Below are 16,762 nucleotides of genomic sequence, written 5' to 3' on the forward strand. Positions count from 1 at the left end.
CTTAAAAGTCAATCAAATCCATATCTCATATAATCTCCGATGTATCTGCATTTGGCCATGCTTAACATGAGCAAACAAACGTTATCCATCTATTTCTGTGGTGTGAAATTGTAATTGTCAACTTGCATTTGCAGAGAATTATCGCCACCTGATAAGGCGTTTAATTGATCCAAAGCTATTCTTTTTCTTTCCTTAGCATTGTTTTGCCAAGACAAAGGCTCGCGATCCACCAAAAACCGATAGTGACCCCATTTTGGAACCCGAACCACTTGCTGAGAAACACTGCTTTTGATACTAGAGATGAGTCTTGTTTTTATTAATTTAGAACCCAAAAATCTGCAATTACTCACAGTTAAGAGAAAGAAAAAAGGGAATTCCAGCCACTAGTTGTACAGGCCCCATAGTATCGCAACCTTACCTGCAGTCATCACTTAACTTTGACACTCCACTTTTTAAGGTGGTAGACAAGTCAAGAATGTTACATGATCAATCAAGTCTGTGCTTGTTCTATCAACAACACAAGGTTTAGTAAATTGGGCCTAAAATACATTGCATAGATAAAGACATAGGTTGGGAACGTATGGCCCGTGAGCCATATATGGCTGTTTTCATGAGCACATATGGCTCGGAGATAAAATTATAATCTCTTGAATCTCATCTCTAGCATTTCAAATCTGATAAGCGTGGAGTAGAGCCTATTCCGCGCATAGCTGACATAATGAATGTTCGGTCCAGTATATAGAGAAGCATACTCCCCACGACAGTTTACAGTCGAGGTATCAAACCAACAGACACCGTTTTCACTGTAAGTCACTAAGGAATCCTTTATATAAATAATAAAAAACAACAGAAGAAAAATTAAACACGAATGGTAGGGGTGGGTGGAACTATGCACACAGCACACTTTTGTCTGCACGACGCCGTTTGCGCCAAATATAAATACATAAGTATCATTGTTAGCAGTTTTTTGTAATATTTTTACATAAGAACTCTACTCGGAGACAATGGCGGCTGCGCATGGATACATGCTTGCGGCTCGTAGCTCTCCAGCTAATCTTCTATTCATTGCCGTTCTCTTGTCTTTTTTGCTTTCACTTTTGGACACATGTGTGGCCAAAAACACTTACAGTAGGGACGAACTTATTCGGTTGGGTGGGCGTCTAAATTTCGATTTTTCGGGCACTTTTTATACCGCCTATGATATACCGAGCGAACTTCAAAGAGACCCGGCATCCTTGTGGACAGCTATTCCTCTTAATAAACGACGGCGGCGGCGCCGTAAAGAAAGGAAACAGAAGCGTGGTTGCCGTGCAGGTAGATGTGTGAAGCGTGTGAAGTCCAAGCAGCAAGATGGACGCGAGGATGGACGCGAGGATGTAACTAATTCCACCATTCATTCCTCGCCGGACAACCGACGCTTTAAACTCAGCGCTCACGAACGGCCACAACGCCGGGAGCTTTTGAAGATCTCGACAAAGACTACAAAGAGTTCAGCTAAGTCAAATGATTCAGCAAAGCTGAAATTTGGTCTGTTAAATATTAGATCGCTTGCTCCAAAAGCTTTACTTGTTGATAACATTATTCGTGATTATAAACTTAACTGTATGGGTCTTTGTGAAACGTGGTTACGCCCGGATGAGCACTTAGCGCTAAATTATGCCTCTCCCCCAGACTACGAGAGTAGTCATATAGCACGCACGCTGAAAAGGGGTGGTGGTGTTGCGCTAATCTCTGAAAAATCGCTCAAATTTAATACACGTACCTCTAATAATTACAAAACGTTTGAGGCTCTTGTGATGCGGTCCCCTCAATTGTCAATTGATGTAATAACTATCTATCGTGCACCTGGGCCATACACAACTTTCTTAGACGAATTTGCTGAACTTTTGTCTGAACTAGTAACCTATGCAGACAAAATTATAATTATGGGAGACTTTAACATTCATATGAACTCCCCACTCAGTTCACTTACTATTGCGTTTAGTTCTCTAATTGATGCATTTGGTTTTACTCAACTGGTTGACTTGCCAACCCATAAAAATGGGAACACGCTAGACTTGATTCTGACTCGAGGAGTTTTAACCTCAAACAATATGGTTCTACCGTGTACTACTGTTATCTCTGATCATTATTTAGTGACATTTGAGGTGCTAACTAAATGTAGAGTTAATAAAGCTGAGGGATTTAGCGGACGCAATATAAGCACTGGCACAGTTTCTGAGCTCTTTGAACTCCTTCCTGGAGCAGTTGCGTCCTTTCCTAAATACAATGGCTCGATTGACTCACTCATGAATGAGTTCAATACCACCCTGACTAGTGTGCTGGATTCAATAGCGCCCATAAAACTAAAATCACGTCCTAAAAGACGCACACCTTGGTTTACTGATGAAACTAGAACCCTTAAAAAAGAATGCAGGAAATGGGAGAGAAAATGGCGCGCTACCAAGCTTGAGGTTTTCCATCAAACCTGGTGTGACAGCTTGTTAAAGTATAAAGCGGCCCTTGCCTCTGCAAAATCGGCCTACCTTTCGAAGGTGATTGCGTCTCAAAAGAACAACCCCAAAGCCCTTTTTGACACTGTAGCATCGCTTACAAGGCAACAGGCTATCGCAGACAGTTCGACACACTCTGCTCAGGACTTAATGGTCTTCTTTACTAAGAAGATTCAATGCATACAGGAAGAAATTGCAAAAGATATTGTTAGTACCACACGTATTAAAGGACTGAAATTTGCAGATGCACGACAGCGTGGCTGCCCTGGGAAAATGGCCGGTTTTAGTGAACTGTCACTTGATGATCTCAAACAAGTGGTGAATGCGGCCAAACCGACAACTTGCCAGTTCGACCCTCTCCCAGGTTCACTTATTAAAAGTCTTTTTAGCGTCCTTGGGCCTTCAGTTCTAAATATTATAAATACATCACTCTCCTCTGGTGTAGTTCCAGCAGCTTTTAAGTCCGCCGTTATTAAACCCACACTGAAACGACCCAACCTTGATCCAGAAATATTAAGTAATTACAGACCTGTGTCAAACCTACCTTTCCTCTCTAAAGTACTCGAAAGAGTAGTGGCACAGCAGCTGAATGCTTTCATATCGGAGAATAACCTTTTTGAATCCATGCAATCAGGATTCAGGGCTAACCACTCTACTGAGACAGCTCTGATCAAGGTAACAAATGATCTCCTAATGTCAATGGATTCTGGCGCTTCATCACTTTTGCTGCTGCTGGATCTTAGTGCTGCTTTTGACACAGTGCGCCACAATATCCTACTAGAACGGTTGGAAAAATGGATTGGTCTCTCAGGAGCCGTCCTCTCGTGGTTCAAATCCTACCTCTCAGATAGGACGCACTGTGTTAAATATGGTGAAACGACATCTGAGCCCTTTAATGTTACCTGCGGTGTTCCGCAGGGTTCAGTGCTCGGCCCCCTACTTTTCAACATTTACATGCTTCCATTAGGTGATATTATTCGCAAGTACAATATCAGCTTCCACTGCTACGCAGACGACACTCAACTATATCTTCCGTTGGAGGAATCTTCCACACTAAACTGTGGAAATTTGGAGGCCTGTCTCACTGAGATAAAAGAGTGGATGTCACTCAATTTCTTGCGTCTTAACTCTGAAAAGACCGAAATGTTAGTCATTGGTCCTTCTAAATGCCGGGACTTATTCTCAAAAACTGCTGTGAACATTGACAAATGTCACATCACACAGAGTGACTCAGTTAAAAATTTAGGTGTCATATTTGACCCTGATCTATCCTTTGAGATGCATGTAAAGCAAATTACTAGAACTGCCTTCTTCCATCTTCGCAACATTGCTAAAATCCGTTCAATACTGTCTTAGTCTGATGCGGAAACAATAATTCATGCATTTGTTACCTCCCGTCTCGATTACTGCAATGCACTACTCTCCGGTCTCCCGAAGTCCAGAATCAAGTCTCTTCAGCTAGTACAAAATGCCGCAGCGAGGCTTTTAACTAGGACAAAAAAGTACGATCACATAACACCGATTTTGGCTAACCTGCATTGGCTCCCAGTTAGCCAAAGATGTGACTTCAAAGTTCTCTTAGTATTGTACAAAATCATACATGGACTTGCTCCCTCTTATCTTTCAGATCTGATCTGCCACTATGTCCCGGTCCGAAGCCTACGATCTGAGAGTGCTGGTCTTCTGATGATCCCGAGAGCAAAGAAGTCTTCTGCTGGTTCGAGAGCGTTCTCCATCCGGGCACCGGTGCTGTGGAATGCTCTTCCCCCTGAGATTCGATCTGCAACCTCAGTGGAAATGTTTAAATCTAAACTTAAAACTCACTTCTACTCCATTGCATACGAATAACCTACTCCTCTTGTCGGTTGAAAATAGTTTGTGTAATATAGTGTAACAATCTGTGAAGCCCTTTGAGACTCTTCGTGATTTAGGGCTATACAAATAAAAATGACTTGACTTGACTTGACTTGCACCTTGTTTTGAAACAATTATTTATTAAAAAAATAAATAAATTCAGGTTAAAACGATCCTAAGTAATTGCGGGAGGGAGACAAGTTTAAAGTGGTATATTTGTCGATATAGGACACAGGCTTTGGCATTATTCTTATTTCATAAAATGTGCTGAAAATTTGGATTCTGTCTGGAGAGCTGTTTGTCTCTAAAATATATATCTTATAACCCATATGATCCCCACCCCCAAAAAAAAAAAAAATCAAAATAGTTTGTTATTATGGCTCTTTGGGTCAAATAAGGTTCTCGACCCACCTCTGCATACATTTGGTCTATTTCGATCACCAGCAACAATTTCACCCTTCATTTCTTCTAACATGCATATTTGTGAATTGCGTCTCTGTCAGTAATTATAGTGCTATAGTAATAATCACAAAAAAATGCAGCATTTTTGCAAAAATAAACTGTCCTTTTCAGCAGATTACAGAACAAAAAGCAGTTTTATCATTACATGGAACCAACGTATATTACATATTTGCAATCTGATCGCAGAATTTATCGTATTTCTTTTCTTACCGTCTCGTGCGATCATGGTGTAGTTACGCAGAAGCGACTGCACAGCTCATAGCTGCTCTCACACGCTCCCCTTCTCTCTGGATTCTTTAGCGCTCACACTTGGTTAAGCGCTACGAAAATGGTTGCTTTGTTGTGCTCATCAGCTCCCTCTCACTTCTTGCCTCTAGCGTTTTTTTATTAACTTTCTGCTTCCCTTTCTAACAACAGACTTTTTTTCTCCTCATTACGATGGAATGTTACCAAAACAGACCAGTATTAAAATTTGTAAAAATGTGAAAAAGATCCAATGTCATTTCAACCATTTGTTATCATCTATTACCTAATATCTAATTAATAATTTTTTCACCGTTACCGCTACTGGCAGTCAAAAGCAGTGTGATACTCTGGATAATGCAGTTTTCCACTCTCCTCGAGTTTTTGGGGGGATCATTCAAAATAGTGTCTACTATATAGTAAGATAATAATAATAATAATAATAATTTCCTTTGTATTGTCATTCTTTGTAACAATGTACACAGAACGAAATGTCGATACACCTGACCCGTTGTAGCGAGCCAATGCAGCCGCAGCCAACAGAGGGCGCCGCCATTTTACCAATGTTATAAATCTTAGGTATGACTCGGCCGAGGCGCGAACCAGCGACCTCCCAGTCTCAAAGCGGGCGCCCTACCATCTAGGCTACTGAGCTGGTATAATAGCGGTTCAGAGTATGATAGGAGCCATCAACCAATCGAAACCCAGTTCCATTTGAGACGCTATTTTCTTTTCAGGGATTCTGTGCTGTTGACTCAAAATTTGTTGAGTATAGAAAATGTTTAAAAAGTTATAGATATTTTATTTTTCTTTGAAGGTTTTAAAATATTTTAATTCATGTTTAATGTGTTTTTAGTATTAACGTTTAAGTGTTAATTTGTTTTTTTTCCTTTTTAAGTCATTCTTTGAAATACATAATACATGGTAGTATATGGTTTAAACAACAAAAACAACCTGAAGAGCCATTTTGGAGCCGAAAAGCCGACTCTTATTAGCGAGCCAATCTGAAATAGCCGCTTCTCTAAAAAGAATCGGAATTCACATCTCCACAACAAAAAATTTGAGTTACGTTTAATTAATTAAACTAACTTTATATTGTTTACTGCTGACTGTTTTTTTGTTTTATTGTTTACTGTTTATTTTTGTTGCACTTAAAGTTTAGGATAAATCTGTTGCTAGTAAAGTGCAACAAATATTACACAGTTCTTTAACACCTTGCTGTCTTGACCAACCTAAGTTGGTCAGCAAGGTGACGAAAGCTTGACCAACTTAGGTGCCGAGGTGCCTAACTTGTTTGGGTTTTGGGCATTTGGGTTGGCCATGGTCCAAAATGTTTGTGTGTGTTTTTTGCTATTTTTTTCCCTTTTTAATTTCTTTGTTATTGTATGTGTTTGTCTTGCTGTCGGTCACCCCTCTTGGGGGATATGACCAAGGTAGATAGATAGATCTTTGACACCACACTACCTGTCTGTTCTTCTCTTCAACTGACACGAATACTGCTCAGAAAATTTCAAGTTCCTTGACATGCAACAACTTATTTTTAAAGTAACGGAAATAGTTACTTTCCCTGGTAACTAGTTACTTTTACTATAGAGTAACTCAGTTCCTGACTTATATACTTTTTGGAAGAAGATGTGAGTAGCTATACCTACAGGTAATTACTTTTTTAAAGTAAAGTGCCCAAAATGATTTTTAACTGATGTACAATCAGCAAGAAAAAGTATTAAAAAACACAAACCCCAATTTCCATTATCAAATAACCTTACTGAAAAGCTAAGCAATGTTGTTTTGTATTTTACTTTTTTTGTAGCTCTGTGAATATTTTAAATTAGATTTCATGTGTTTTTCAGTAATGCCCTACAAAACATATGAAATTCCTAATTCCTAAATAATATGGTGAATAATGTTTTATTATTGTTGATAATATATCATTAAAGAAAACAAAAAAATCTGAGGAAGAAGCTTGATCTTCTCATTGAGCCGAGCCCAAAAAAATCAGTTTTTTTTTTTCTAAATAGATCTGTGCTCTTGGGTGTGACCAGTATGGGTCAGTGACACTTAACATGGCAACGCCATAATGACTGATAGCAGGTGTGTAAGCGTCATCACAAACACTTTTTATTTAATTTTTTTTAATCATTTATTGTGCGGTAGGCAGCATGGCAGCGCAGTGGATAGCGCATGCGTGGCACAGTTCTGAGGTCATGAGATCGAACCTTACTGTGTGGAGTTTGCATGTTCTCCCCGTGCTTGCGTGGGTTTCCTCTGGGCACATTTCGGTTTCCTCCCACATTCCAAAAACATGCATGTCGGGTTAATTGGCCGGTCCAAATTGTCCCTGAGTGTGAATGAGCGAGTGAGTTGTCTGTCTCTGTGTGCCCTGCGACTGGCTGGCAACCAGTTCAGGGTGTCCCCTGCCCACTGCCCAAGAATAGCTGAGATGGAATCCAGCACCCCCGCGACCCTACTGAGGATAAGCGGTGCAGATAATGGATGGATGGATTATTGCACGGTCTATAATAAGACTGCCAAGAAACATGGCAATGACAACACTTCCAAACCCTGTATCTCTCACTCCCCTAGCACGGAGGTAGCATCCATATCAAACTTGCATGGCCCGTACTTGCATTAAGCTTTTCTATAAACCTCCTAAGACCAGGCGTCCACGTGTGCAGAGATGAATGGACATTAAAAAAGAAGCTCGGGTCTTAGGAAGTTACGCCAGGTGCCACTAAGTATCCTCCCACATGCCTGCGAGTTAGAAACCCCTGCATTAAAAGCTGCAGTTTACTGAAACCGTTTTGTGAATGAATGTTTGCAACAATGACACATTGATTGGAGACATTCCTCTATTTTTATATTCCTCGTTCAAATGCTGTTGTATAAATTGTAACTTTCCATCTGTGTCCTTTCCATCCAGGTCTAGCCATACTTGTGTTAAGTTTTCCGTTATGTATTAGCACTTGTGTTATTTCATAGATCAGCATCTCAAATTTTGGCAATTAGTACTATGATTTCCATTTGCTTTTTTTTTTGTGTGTGCTGTCTATTGCTTGGGGAAAAAGAAAGCAGTTGCAGAGAGACATTGCAACTGTTGACTGATGCTATTCTTATATTATTATTATTATTAATAATAATATTCCAAGATGTGATTTCAAGGTTCTGTTGGTATTATACAAAACTACTCATGGACTTGCCCCCTTATACAGTATATTGCAGATTTAATTTCCCCATATGTTCCTGCACAGAGCCTTAGCTCGGAAAACACTGGTCTACTAGTGATCCCAAGAGTCAAGAAGAAATCCGCAGGTTCGACAGTCTTCTCAATTTGGGCACCGATTGCTCTGCCTTCTGAGATTTGACGAGCAACCTCAGTGGAACTGTTTAAATCTAGGCTTAAAACACACTTCTATTTTATAGCTTATGGATGACCTATTTTTCAAGCCGATGATGTCAGTGTATTGTTTGTTGATCCCCTTGCTACATCCAATGCAGCCAGGTCATCACCTTGGATTACCTCATGTGCAGCCCCTTGTCAAGGCTTCTTGATTTTCTCATGCTGAGGTTTTGAGTTTTTTCTCGCCCTCATTTAGGTTGTAGATTCGGAGATGGTGTAATAATAGTCTGTAGTTTGTACAGCCTTTTGAGAATTCTTGTGATTAAGGGCTATACAAACATGACTTGACTTGACTAACAGGTATGTCAGTTGTTTTTTTACAAGAACATTATGGACTCATCCTGAACTCTATAGGGCGAAAATTGAGTGCTGAATAAAATATAAACAAAACAAGAAAAAAAAAGCTGGAATGCAAATAATGTCACCAAAGTGGAAAACTTACCAGAACCTGCAGAAGAGATCAGCATGTTTCCAGACTTTTGAACTTCATCAAATCTGCTGAAGATTACATTCAACCTGTATTGCATAGGGCAAGAATTCCCCCCCCCAAAAAAAGAACAAATATTTCAATATGTAAATATTAGTGATAGGTAATGAGCAATACAAAATATAAGAATATATGAAAAGTTATAAATCAGAGGAGTTGATTTTGGTGAGTTGATTCGAGGTCATGTATGCATGAATCACTTGAAGCAACACCACAATTTATAGAGGGTCACAAAAACAAACTTTTTTTTTTCATCTCTTAACCCAATGGCAAAATAATGTAGCGATTGATGCTGCCTACCTCGAGTATGATAAAGCATACATTTCACCACCATATGTGTGCTGTATTCATTCTGTATCCAGTCTTAAAGGCTATACGCAAATCTGCAGTTAACCAATTGTGACCAAGGCTTAAAACATGTGATCAGCTATCAGCACAGACAGACAGACAGACCCCAACTATGGACTATACAATATTAATGGATGCTTAAGAACCATTGAAAAAAAAAGTCAGGCTGATTGATAACGTATACATCCATCCATTGCCCTTTGTAGCTTGACAGTTAACTTTTCTGGGGTTGTTTTTTCTTGAGAGGTGGTGTATGTAACTTTAAAATATTCTACTTGCTGATTTATCTTCTGGCTGGAATCATTATTGCAGCATCTTTTGTTGCGCCATTATGTGAAATTCTTCCTTTTTCAACTTTTTGGGGGTTTACGTTGGCATTAGGACTGTATTTGGAAAAAAAAACTACGGACTATGCGTGTGATACCACTCTCTTCCCTGTAATCCCCCGCCTCCTTCCCTTCAGCATAATGTGCTTCGTGGCCAGAACAGCGATGCTGTTTTCACAAATAAAGGTTTTTTCTTAACCCAGTTGGGCTTAGATAACACATACTCAATTGAGAAAATATTTAATTTTAAACTTTTTAGGTACCCCTCAAAACTGCGCACCCCACCTTTTGAATATCTGAAAATAACTTAATTGTTTAAGTATAAATGAAAGTGTCACAAGCCAGAAACGGAGACAGGACCCAGTACCCTTCGTTTACTCAGTTTTATTGATAAAGAGGGAGAGCAGTGCTTGCTTCCACGATCCGTGATTGACGGGCATGGGTAGCAGGTGGCTGGAAAGCGGAAGTGGCACGTCCATGTCGAGCAAAGATAACTGTAGGCAGCAGGGATACTGGTCACTAGCCGGAACGGGAGAGCAAGGGCAGTATCGAGTTCAGAAAAGAGTTCGGCAACAGGTATCAGGCAGGAAACAGGGCAGAACAGGTCGGTGGTTGGGATGGCAGATCAAGGCAGAAATGGGTCCAGAAACAGGTCGGCAACAGGCAGGAGAAAACAGGGCAGGAAAATGTCGGAAGGTATGAGGTTGCCTAGCTGGGAGCATAGGTTCGCAAACGGTTTCTGAACCAATCAGCGCTCAGGACTGTTGGCGCCAATTGGGCAGTAACAGGTGCCCTGAATCAGCAATACTGACAGAAAGCTGTTTAGTTGAATTTTATTATGACTAACGACAACTATAAATGTCTTTAGCTTCTGTTATCAAATTAAGTGAAAGCAACCTATATTTTACTCCATAAATATAGTGGCAACAACAAAATAAATTTAGATCTATGCGTGTGGTGCTATGATAATAAAGACGACGTTAATATTAAGATATAACTCTCCTGATAGACATACAGTAAGAAGCCATTCAGCAATCCCTATGGCTATGGTCTTCTGGATGTGTGTGCACTTCATTTAGAACCTTTCTATCACAGCTATGGTATATACAATTCTAAAATAATTAATAAATTAATCACTAAATTAATCACTAGTTGATGAATATAATGTACCTCAAAAAAATTATAGCTCTAAAGATCTTTCTGTCATGATTACTGATATGGGGCACCTGCGGCTGCCCCGTTGGCGCCAAAAGCCCTGGTCGCTGATTGGCTCCTTGCCACTATTTAAACCCCCCGGCTCCCTGTTACCGGCGTCAGACCGTTCTGCGAACCTACACTTTCAGCTAGGCAAGCTCTGTACCTTCCAACAATATCCTGCCGTTTTCTCCTGCCTGATACCTGTTGCCGACCTGTTTCCCGACCCATTTCTGCCCTGCTCTTCTGTCCCGGCCATCGACCTGTTTTGCCCCGTTGCCTGCCTGATACCTGTTGCCGACCCGTTACCGCCCTTGCACTCCCGTCCCGGTTATCGACCGTTTTTTCCGCTGCCTACGACTATTCTCGCTCCACATGGAAGGGCCACTTCCGCGTTGTTGCCATCAGTTAACCGTGTCCGACGAACATCAGATCGTGGAAGCAAGCACTTCTCTCTTTCTCAATAAAACTGAGTAAAAATGAACGCTATTGGGTCCTGTCTCCGTTCTTGGCTTGTGACACTTTCGTTTTTTGGGATCACGGTTTTATTACAAGTCCCTAACGATTATTATACGATTGTTCTATTGCCCACAATTATGTTCTCGTTATTTTCCAGCCAATAAGTAAACAAACAAACAAAAAAAATGGGAGTAAAAAACTATAACAGAAACAATTAAGTACCGTGACTGAGGCAAGCCCTTCTTGCTGAGATCCATCCTTACTCTCTCACCAACATGTCGGTAGATCTCTACCAAAACGCTCATAGCAATGTCTCTTACCTTTGCAAAACATAAGAAACAAGTTCTGAAAAGACAATGTATGTGTTGAATATTTTGATTTGCAAATATATTCCACAGGAGAAATATCATGTGCGTGTGTGTTGCTGTGAAGCCCCTAACTACCTTTTTTTGTTGTTGACTTTCGTGAATAAATAAAGTCGCTATCCTGCTTACTAGCACATACTTTGTGTTATTTTGAGCTGTTCCTATCTATGATCTATGATCATTTTGTGTCAATGGGCTGCTATAAACTTACAGGAATTCTGCCATTCTGCCTAAAATATGTAGCTTGTTTACGTCACACATGTTTACAAAAACAAGTGGAAAGTGCTCTGTAGGTGCTGGGTAATAATTGAGTTCAACTAAGAAAAAAAGGAAGGTATAGTTTGTATAAAAAGCGGAAAAATTAGACGAATTTGGATTCTTATTGATTTTGATTGCATTCAATTGCATTCAATTCAGAGTGCATTCAATCTTTCAATATTAGAGACTGCTGATATTATGCTTCTGGATTTACTTATTTTAATTTATATTGTTTACGTGTTTTTCAGAAGATCTGTGTCTAATTTGGTTAGAGTAGAATTGTAAATAGTTTTTTTTTGCATTTATAATTAATTTATAGCACTGAAGAGTTAATATTTTTAATTTATATTTTATTGTTTTACATTTCCAGGGATTTTGTGTAGTTTTTCTACATTTAATCTGTGAATATTTTAATTTATAGTTTATGTATTTTCAGAGGTTTCCCCTGCAAAACATATGGAATTACTAATTACAAAATAATTTGGTGAATAACAGTTTATCATTATTTATACTATATTGTTAAAAAAAAAAAATCCGAGCAACAGTTTGGGAGCCGAAAGAGCCGACTCTTCTCAGTGAGCCGGCCAAAAAGAGCTGTTTTTCTAAATAGCGCGATGTCAGTACGGGTGGTGGCACTTCGGCAGAGGTCACTCCCGGGCCGCGCGGCGGAGCGAGTTCGGCGGACGCGGCGTCACCCTAATAAGGATAAGATGCAGATAATGAGATGAGATGAGATGAGATTATTTATTTATTTATTTTTTTGAAGGTGCGCTGCTACATCGCGGATTTTCACTTATCGCGGGTGGTTTTGGTCCCCATTAACCGAGATAACCGAGGTCTTACTGTACTAGCGCTACAACAACTACAATTAATTAGATCATCGATTCATTGTATCACGTGATTTATGACCTACTAAGTACGGTCTTCCGATGACCAGACTCAAGAGTCTTCAGCTGGTACAAAATGCTGCAGCGAGGCTTTTAACTAGGACAAAAAAGTACGATTACATCACCCCAATTTGGGCTAACCTGCATTGGCTCCCTGTTAGCCTAAGATGTGATTTTAAGGTTTTCCTATTACTATACAAATCATACATGGACTTTCCCCCTCATATCTTTCAGATCTGATTTCCCCCTATGTCCCGGCCCGAAGCCTTCGTTCCGAGAGCGCCGGTCTCCTGGTGATCCCAAGAGCCAAGAAGTGTTCCGCTGGTTCGAGAGCGTTCTCCATCCGGGCACCGGTGTTGTGGAATGCTCTTCCCCCTGAGATCCGATCTGCAACCTCAGTGGAAATGTTTAAATCTAAGCTTAAAACTCACTTCTACTCTATAGCATACGAATAACCTAAACTTCTTATATGTAATAACTTGTGAAGCCCTTTGAGACGATTTGTGATTAAGGGCTATACAAATAAAAATGACTTCACTTGACTTAAGTACGTGACATCAATGCAAAAAAAGGGTTGCACACAATTCTGTGGTGACAACTGAGAGTTGTAGGTAACATGGCAGAGGATGCCAAGACCCATCGATCCATCCATCCATTATCTGCACCGCTTATCCTCAGTAGGGTCGCGGGGGACGCCAAGACCATTTTTATAAAAAAGTAATCTTACATTCTTTTTTTTTTAATTGAACATTGCATGGTTACAAACAAAATTGGCATTAAAGTTTAAACTTTGTAGTGTTTGACTTTTTCATTATGAAACAAAGTTAACCATTTTCAAGGGATCAGAAAGTGCTGCAGAAGTAGAGAAAAAAAAAGAAACTACAGAAGGGGCAGATTCTTAAACATATTATATATAATTTTCATATTGGAAATGTTTATCGTATTGAAAGATTTGTATGTATTTATGTTTATTGTCAAGCAGAATTGACAATAAAGCTTTTCATTTTTTTCATTGTCTTACATTATCTAATATACTGTTGTCTTGCACTATTTTTTATCTGTCCAAAACTTTAAAATAATGAATAAAGAGGAGGAAATTAAAAAAAGTCTATAAGAAACGGATTTGTGGATTATTCAAAAAATTAATCAACTGATCCATCAAAAATGAAAATAATCGTTAGTTACAGCCCTAAATAATACACGAGTATATTTTGGCTTCTTTAAATGGAATGAAATTTAAGACTAAGGAAACAGATAATGACGAATTTGCGATGCAACTAACGAGTCACACTCGCATATATTCGACAAATACATAAGATTTGGCGGCTAATGAAATTGGGGGCCGAACTAAATGAATACCATACACAACGTATTTACAAATCAAAAACGTGAACTCATTTATCATTTATCATACAGTTGCTTTAAATCCTTGAAAATGCTTACATTTTATTGTTAATTTCTGAATGTTTGTAGTACTTGAGTTGAAGTGCTTGTAAATGCTTGAAATTGTTGCCATGTTTCTCAGAAGGTCTGCCTAATAATGACGCCAACCCTGCTCTCTGGTGGCTCTGCTTTGCCATTGCATACTCCTGTGAACTAATTTTTGGACAATATTGCACTATTTTTCAATCCACTATTTTTCTGATGAGCTGACAATTTAGAACAGTATACAAGTACTACCTTGTGATTATTGCCAGTATATCCTAATATTCTATAATATACTTTTCTATTTTATTCTTTCTTTTAATTCTTTGTTATCACATGTTTATCCTGGAGTGCCACGACTGATCTCATTTTATACACACACACTATGGTCTGCATTTATATAGCGCTTTTCAAGTCAATGAAGACCTCCCAAAGCGCTTTACAATGTGCTTCACACTTACCCATTCACACACACACTCACACACGAATAGCGGCCATGCGCCAACTTGCTATAGCTATGGCTTTGGCTAACCTAAAAACCCTCACAAGCTACCCCTGCAGAGCCTGTAATTCCGCAACACCAGATACATTGACCATGGATTAAATGACCTGGTACTAAAATTCATGGGAAACGGCTACGTTTGGGACTCTTTATTTTAATCATTGCGGAGACTTGGCTCAGATCAAGGACACCCAATGCTAGCGCGAAGCTACCAAGACGCTCTCTAAATATATTTGTTACTCTAAGAGGGGAAGCCCTCCAATTTTGTTTTAACTTTGTACAATGACAATCAAAAAACATTCAACTGCTATTAATGTGTTGTGTTATTGTTTGTAGATTCATAGTAATAACTTTGTTACAGTTGTATACTCTAAGTCGGCAATGACGTCATCTCTAGGTCAGTTTAACCCTTAGGGGGCTTTTAAGAAAGTGCGACACTACAGGGAGTGCAGAATTATTAGGCAAGTTGTATTTTTGAGGATTAATTTTTTATTGAACAACAACCATGTTCTTAATGAACCCAAAAGTCTCATTAATATCAAAGCTGAATATTTTGAGAGTTGGAGTGGGGCTTTTTTAGTTTTAGCTATTTTAGGAGGATATCTGTGTGTGCAGGTGACTATTACTGTGCATAATTATTAGGCAACTTAACAAAAAACAAATGTATACCCATTTCAATTATTTATTTTCATCAGGGAAACCAATATAACAGCTCAACATTCACAAATATACATTTCTGACATTCAAAAACAAAACAAAAACAAATCAGTGACCAATGTAGCCACCTTTCTTTGCAAGGACACTCTAAAGCCTGCCATCCATGGATTCTGTCAGTGCTTTGATCTGTTCACGATCAACATTGCGTGCATCAGCAACCACAGCCTCCCAGACACTGTTCAGAGAGGTGTACTGTTTTCCCTCCTTGTAAATCTCACATTTGATGAGGGACCACAGGTTCTCTATGGGGTTCAGATCAGGTGAACAAGGAGGCCATGTCATTAGTTTTTCTTCTTTTAGACCCTTTCTTGCCAGCCACGCTGTGGAGTACTTGGATGCGTGTGATGGAGCGTTGTCCTGCATGAAAATCATGTTTTTCTCGAAGGATGCGGACTTCTTCCTGTACCACTGCTTGAAGAAGGTGTCTTCCAGAAACTGGCAGTAGGACTGAGAGTTGAGCTTGAGTCCATCCTCAACCCGAAAAGGCCCCACAAGCTCATCTTTGATGATACCAGCCCATACCAGTACCCCACCTCCACCTTGCTGGCGTCTGAGGCGGACTGGTGCTCTCTGCCCTTTACCGATCCAGCCACGGGCCCATCCATCTGGCCCATCAAGACTTACTCTCATTTCATCAGTCCATAAAACCTTAGAAAAATCCGTCTTGAGATTTTTCTTGGCCCAGTCTTGACGTTTCAGCTTGTGTGTCTTGTTCAGTGGTGGTCGTTTTTCAGCCTTTCTTACCTTGGCCATGTCTCTGAGTATTGCACACCTTGTGCTTTTGGGCACTCCAGTGATGTTGCAGCTCTGAAATATGGCAAAACTGGTGGCAAGTGGCATCTTGGCAGCTGTACGCTTGACTTTTCTCAGTTCACGGGCAGTTATTTTGCGCCTTGGTTTTTCTACACGCTTCTTGTGACCCTGTTGACTATTTTGAATGTAACGCTTGATTGTTCGATGATCACGCTTAAGAAGCTTGGCAATTTTAAGAGTGCTGCATCCCTCTGCAAGATAGCTCACTATTTTTGACTTTTCAGAGCCTGTCAAGTCCCTCTTCTGACCCATTTTGCCAAAGGAAAGGAAGTTGCCTAATAATTATGCACACCTGATATAGGGTGTTGATGTCATCAGACCACACCCCTTCTCATTACAGAGATGCACATCACCTGATATGCTTAATTGGTAGTAGGCTTTCGAGCCTATACAGCTTGGAGTAAGACAACATGCATAAAGAGGATGATGTGGTCAAAATACTCATTTGCCTAATAATTCTGCACTCCCTGTACTTCGTGGATTTTCACTTTTTGCGGGTGGTTCTGGTCCCCATGAACTACAAAATTTCATTA

General features: G+C 39.8%; 1 protein-coding gene across 19 annotated transcripts in view; it reads right to left on the minus strand.

The window, feature by feature from the left end:
* clasp1a (cytoplasmic linker associated protein 1a) overlaps positions 1-16,762 on the minus strand; it is a 155,313-nt gene that overhangs the window by 117,357 nt on the left and 21,194 nt on the right. For all 19 annotated transcript variants that reach the window (XR_015852710.1, XM_088352991.1, XM_088352994.1 and 16 more), the window contains exons 7-8: positions 11,485-11,582; positions 8,891-8,964 (exon numbers count right to left, since the gene is read on the minus strand). Coding sequence is in view for 18 of the 19 variants with exons in the window: in XM_088352991.1 (XP_088209117.1) it covers positions 8,891-8,964; positions 11,485-11,582 (172 nt within the window). In the remaining variant the exon portion in view is untranslated. The remainder of the gene's footprint in view (positions 1-8,890; positions 8,965-11,484; positions 11,583-16,762) is intronic.

This window comes from Urocampus carinirostris, chromosome 14 (assembly GCF_059441175.1).
Source record: "Urocampus carinirostris isolate Australia breed hairy pipefish chromosome 14, RoL_Ucar_1.0, whole genome shotgun sequence".
NCBI lineage: Eukaryota > Metazoa > Chordata > Actinopteri > Syngnathiformes > Syngnathidae > Urocampus > Urocampus carinirostris.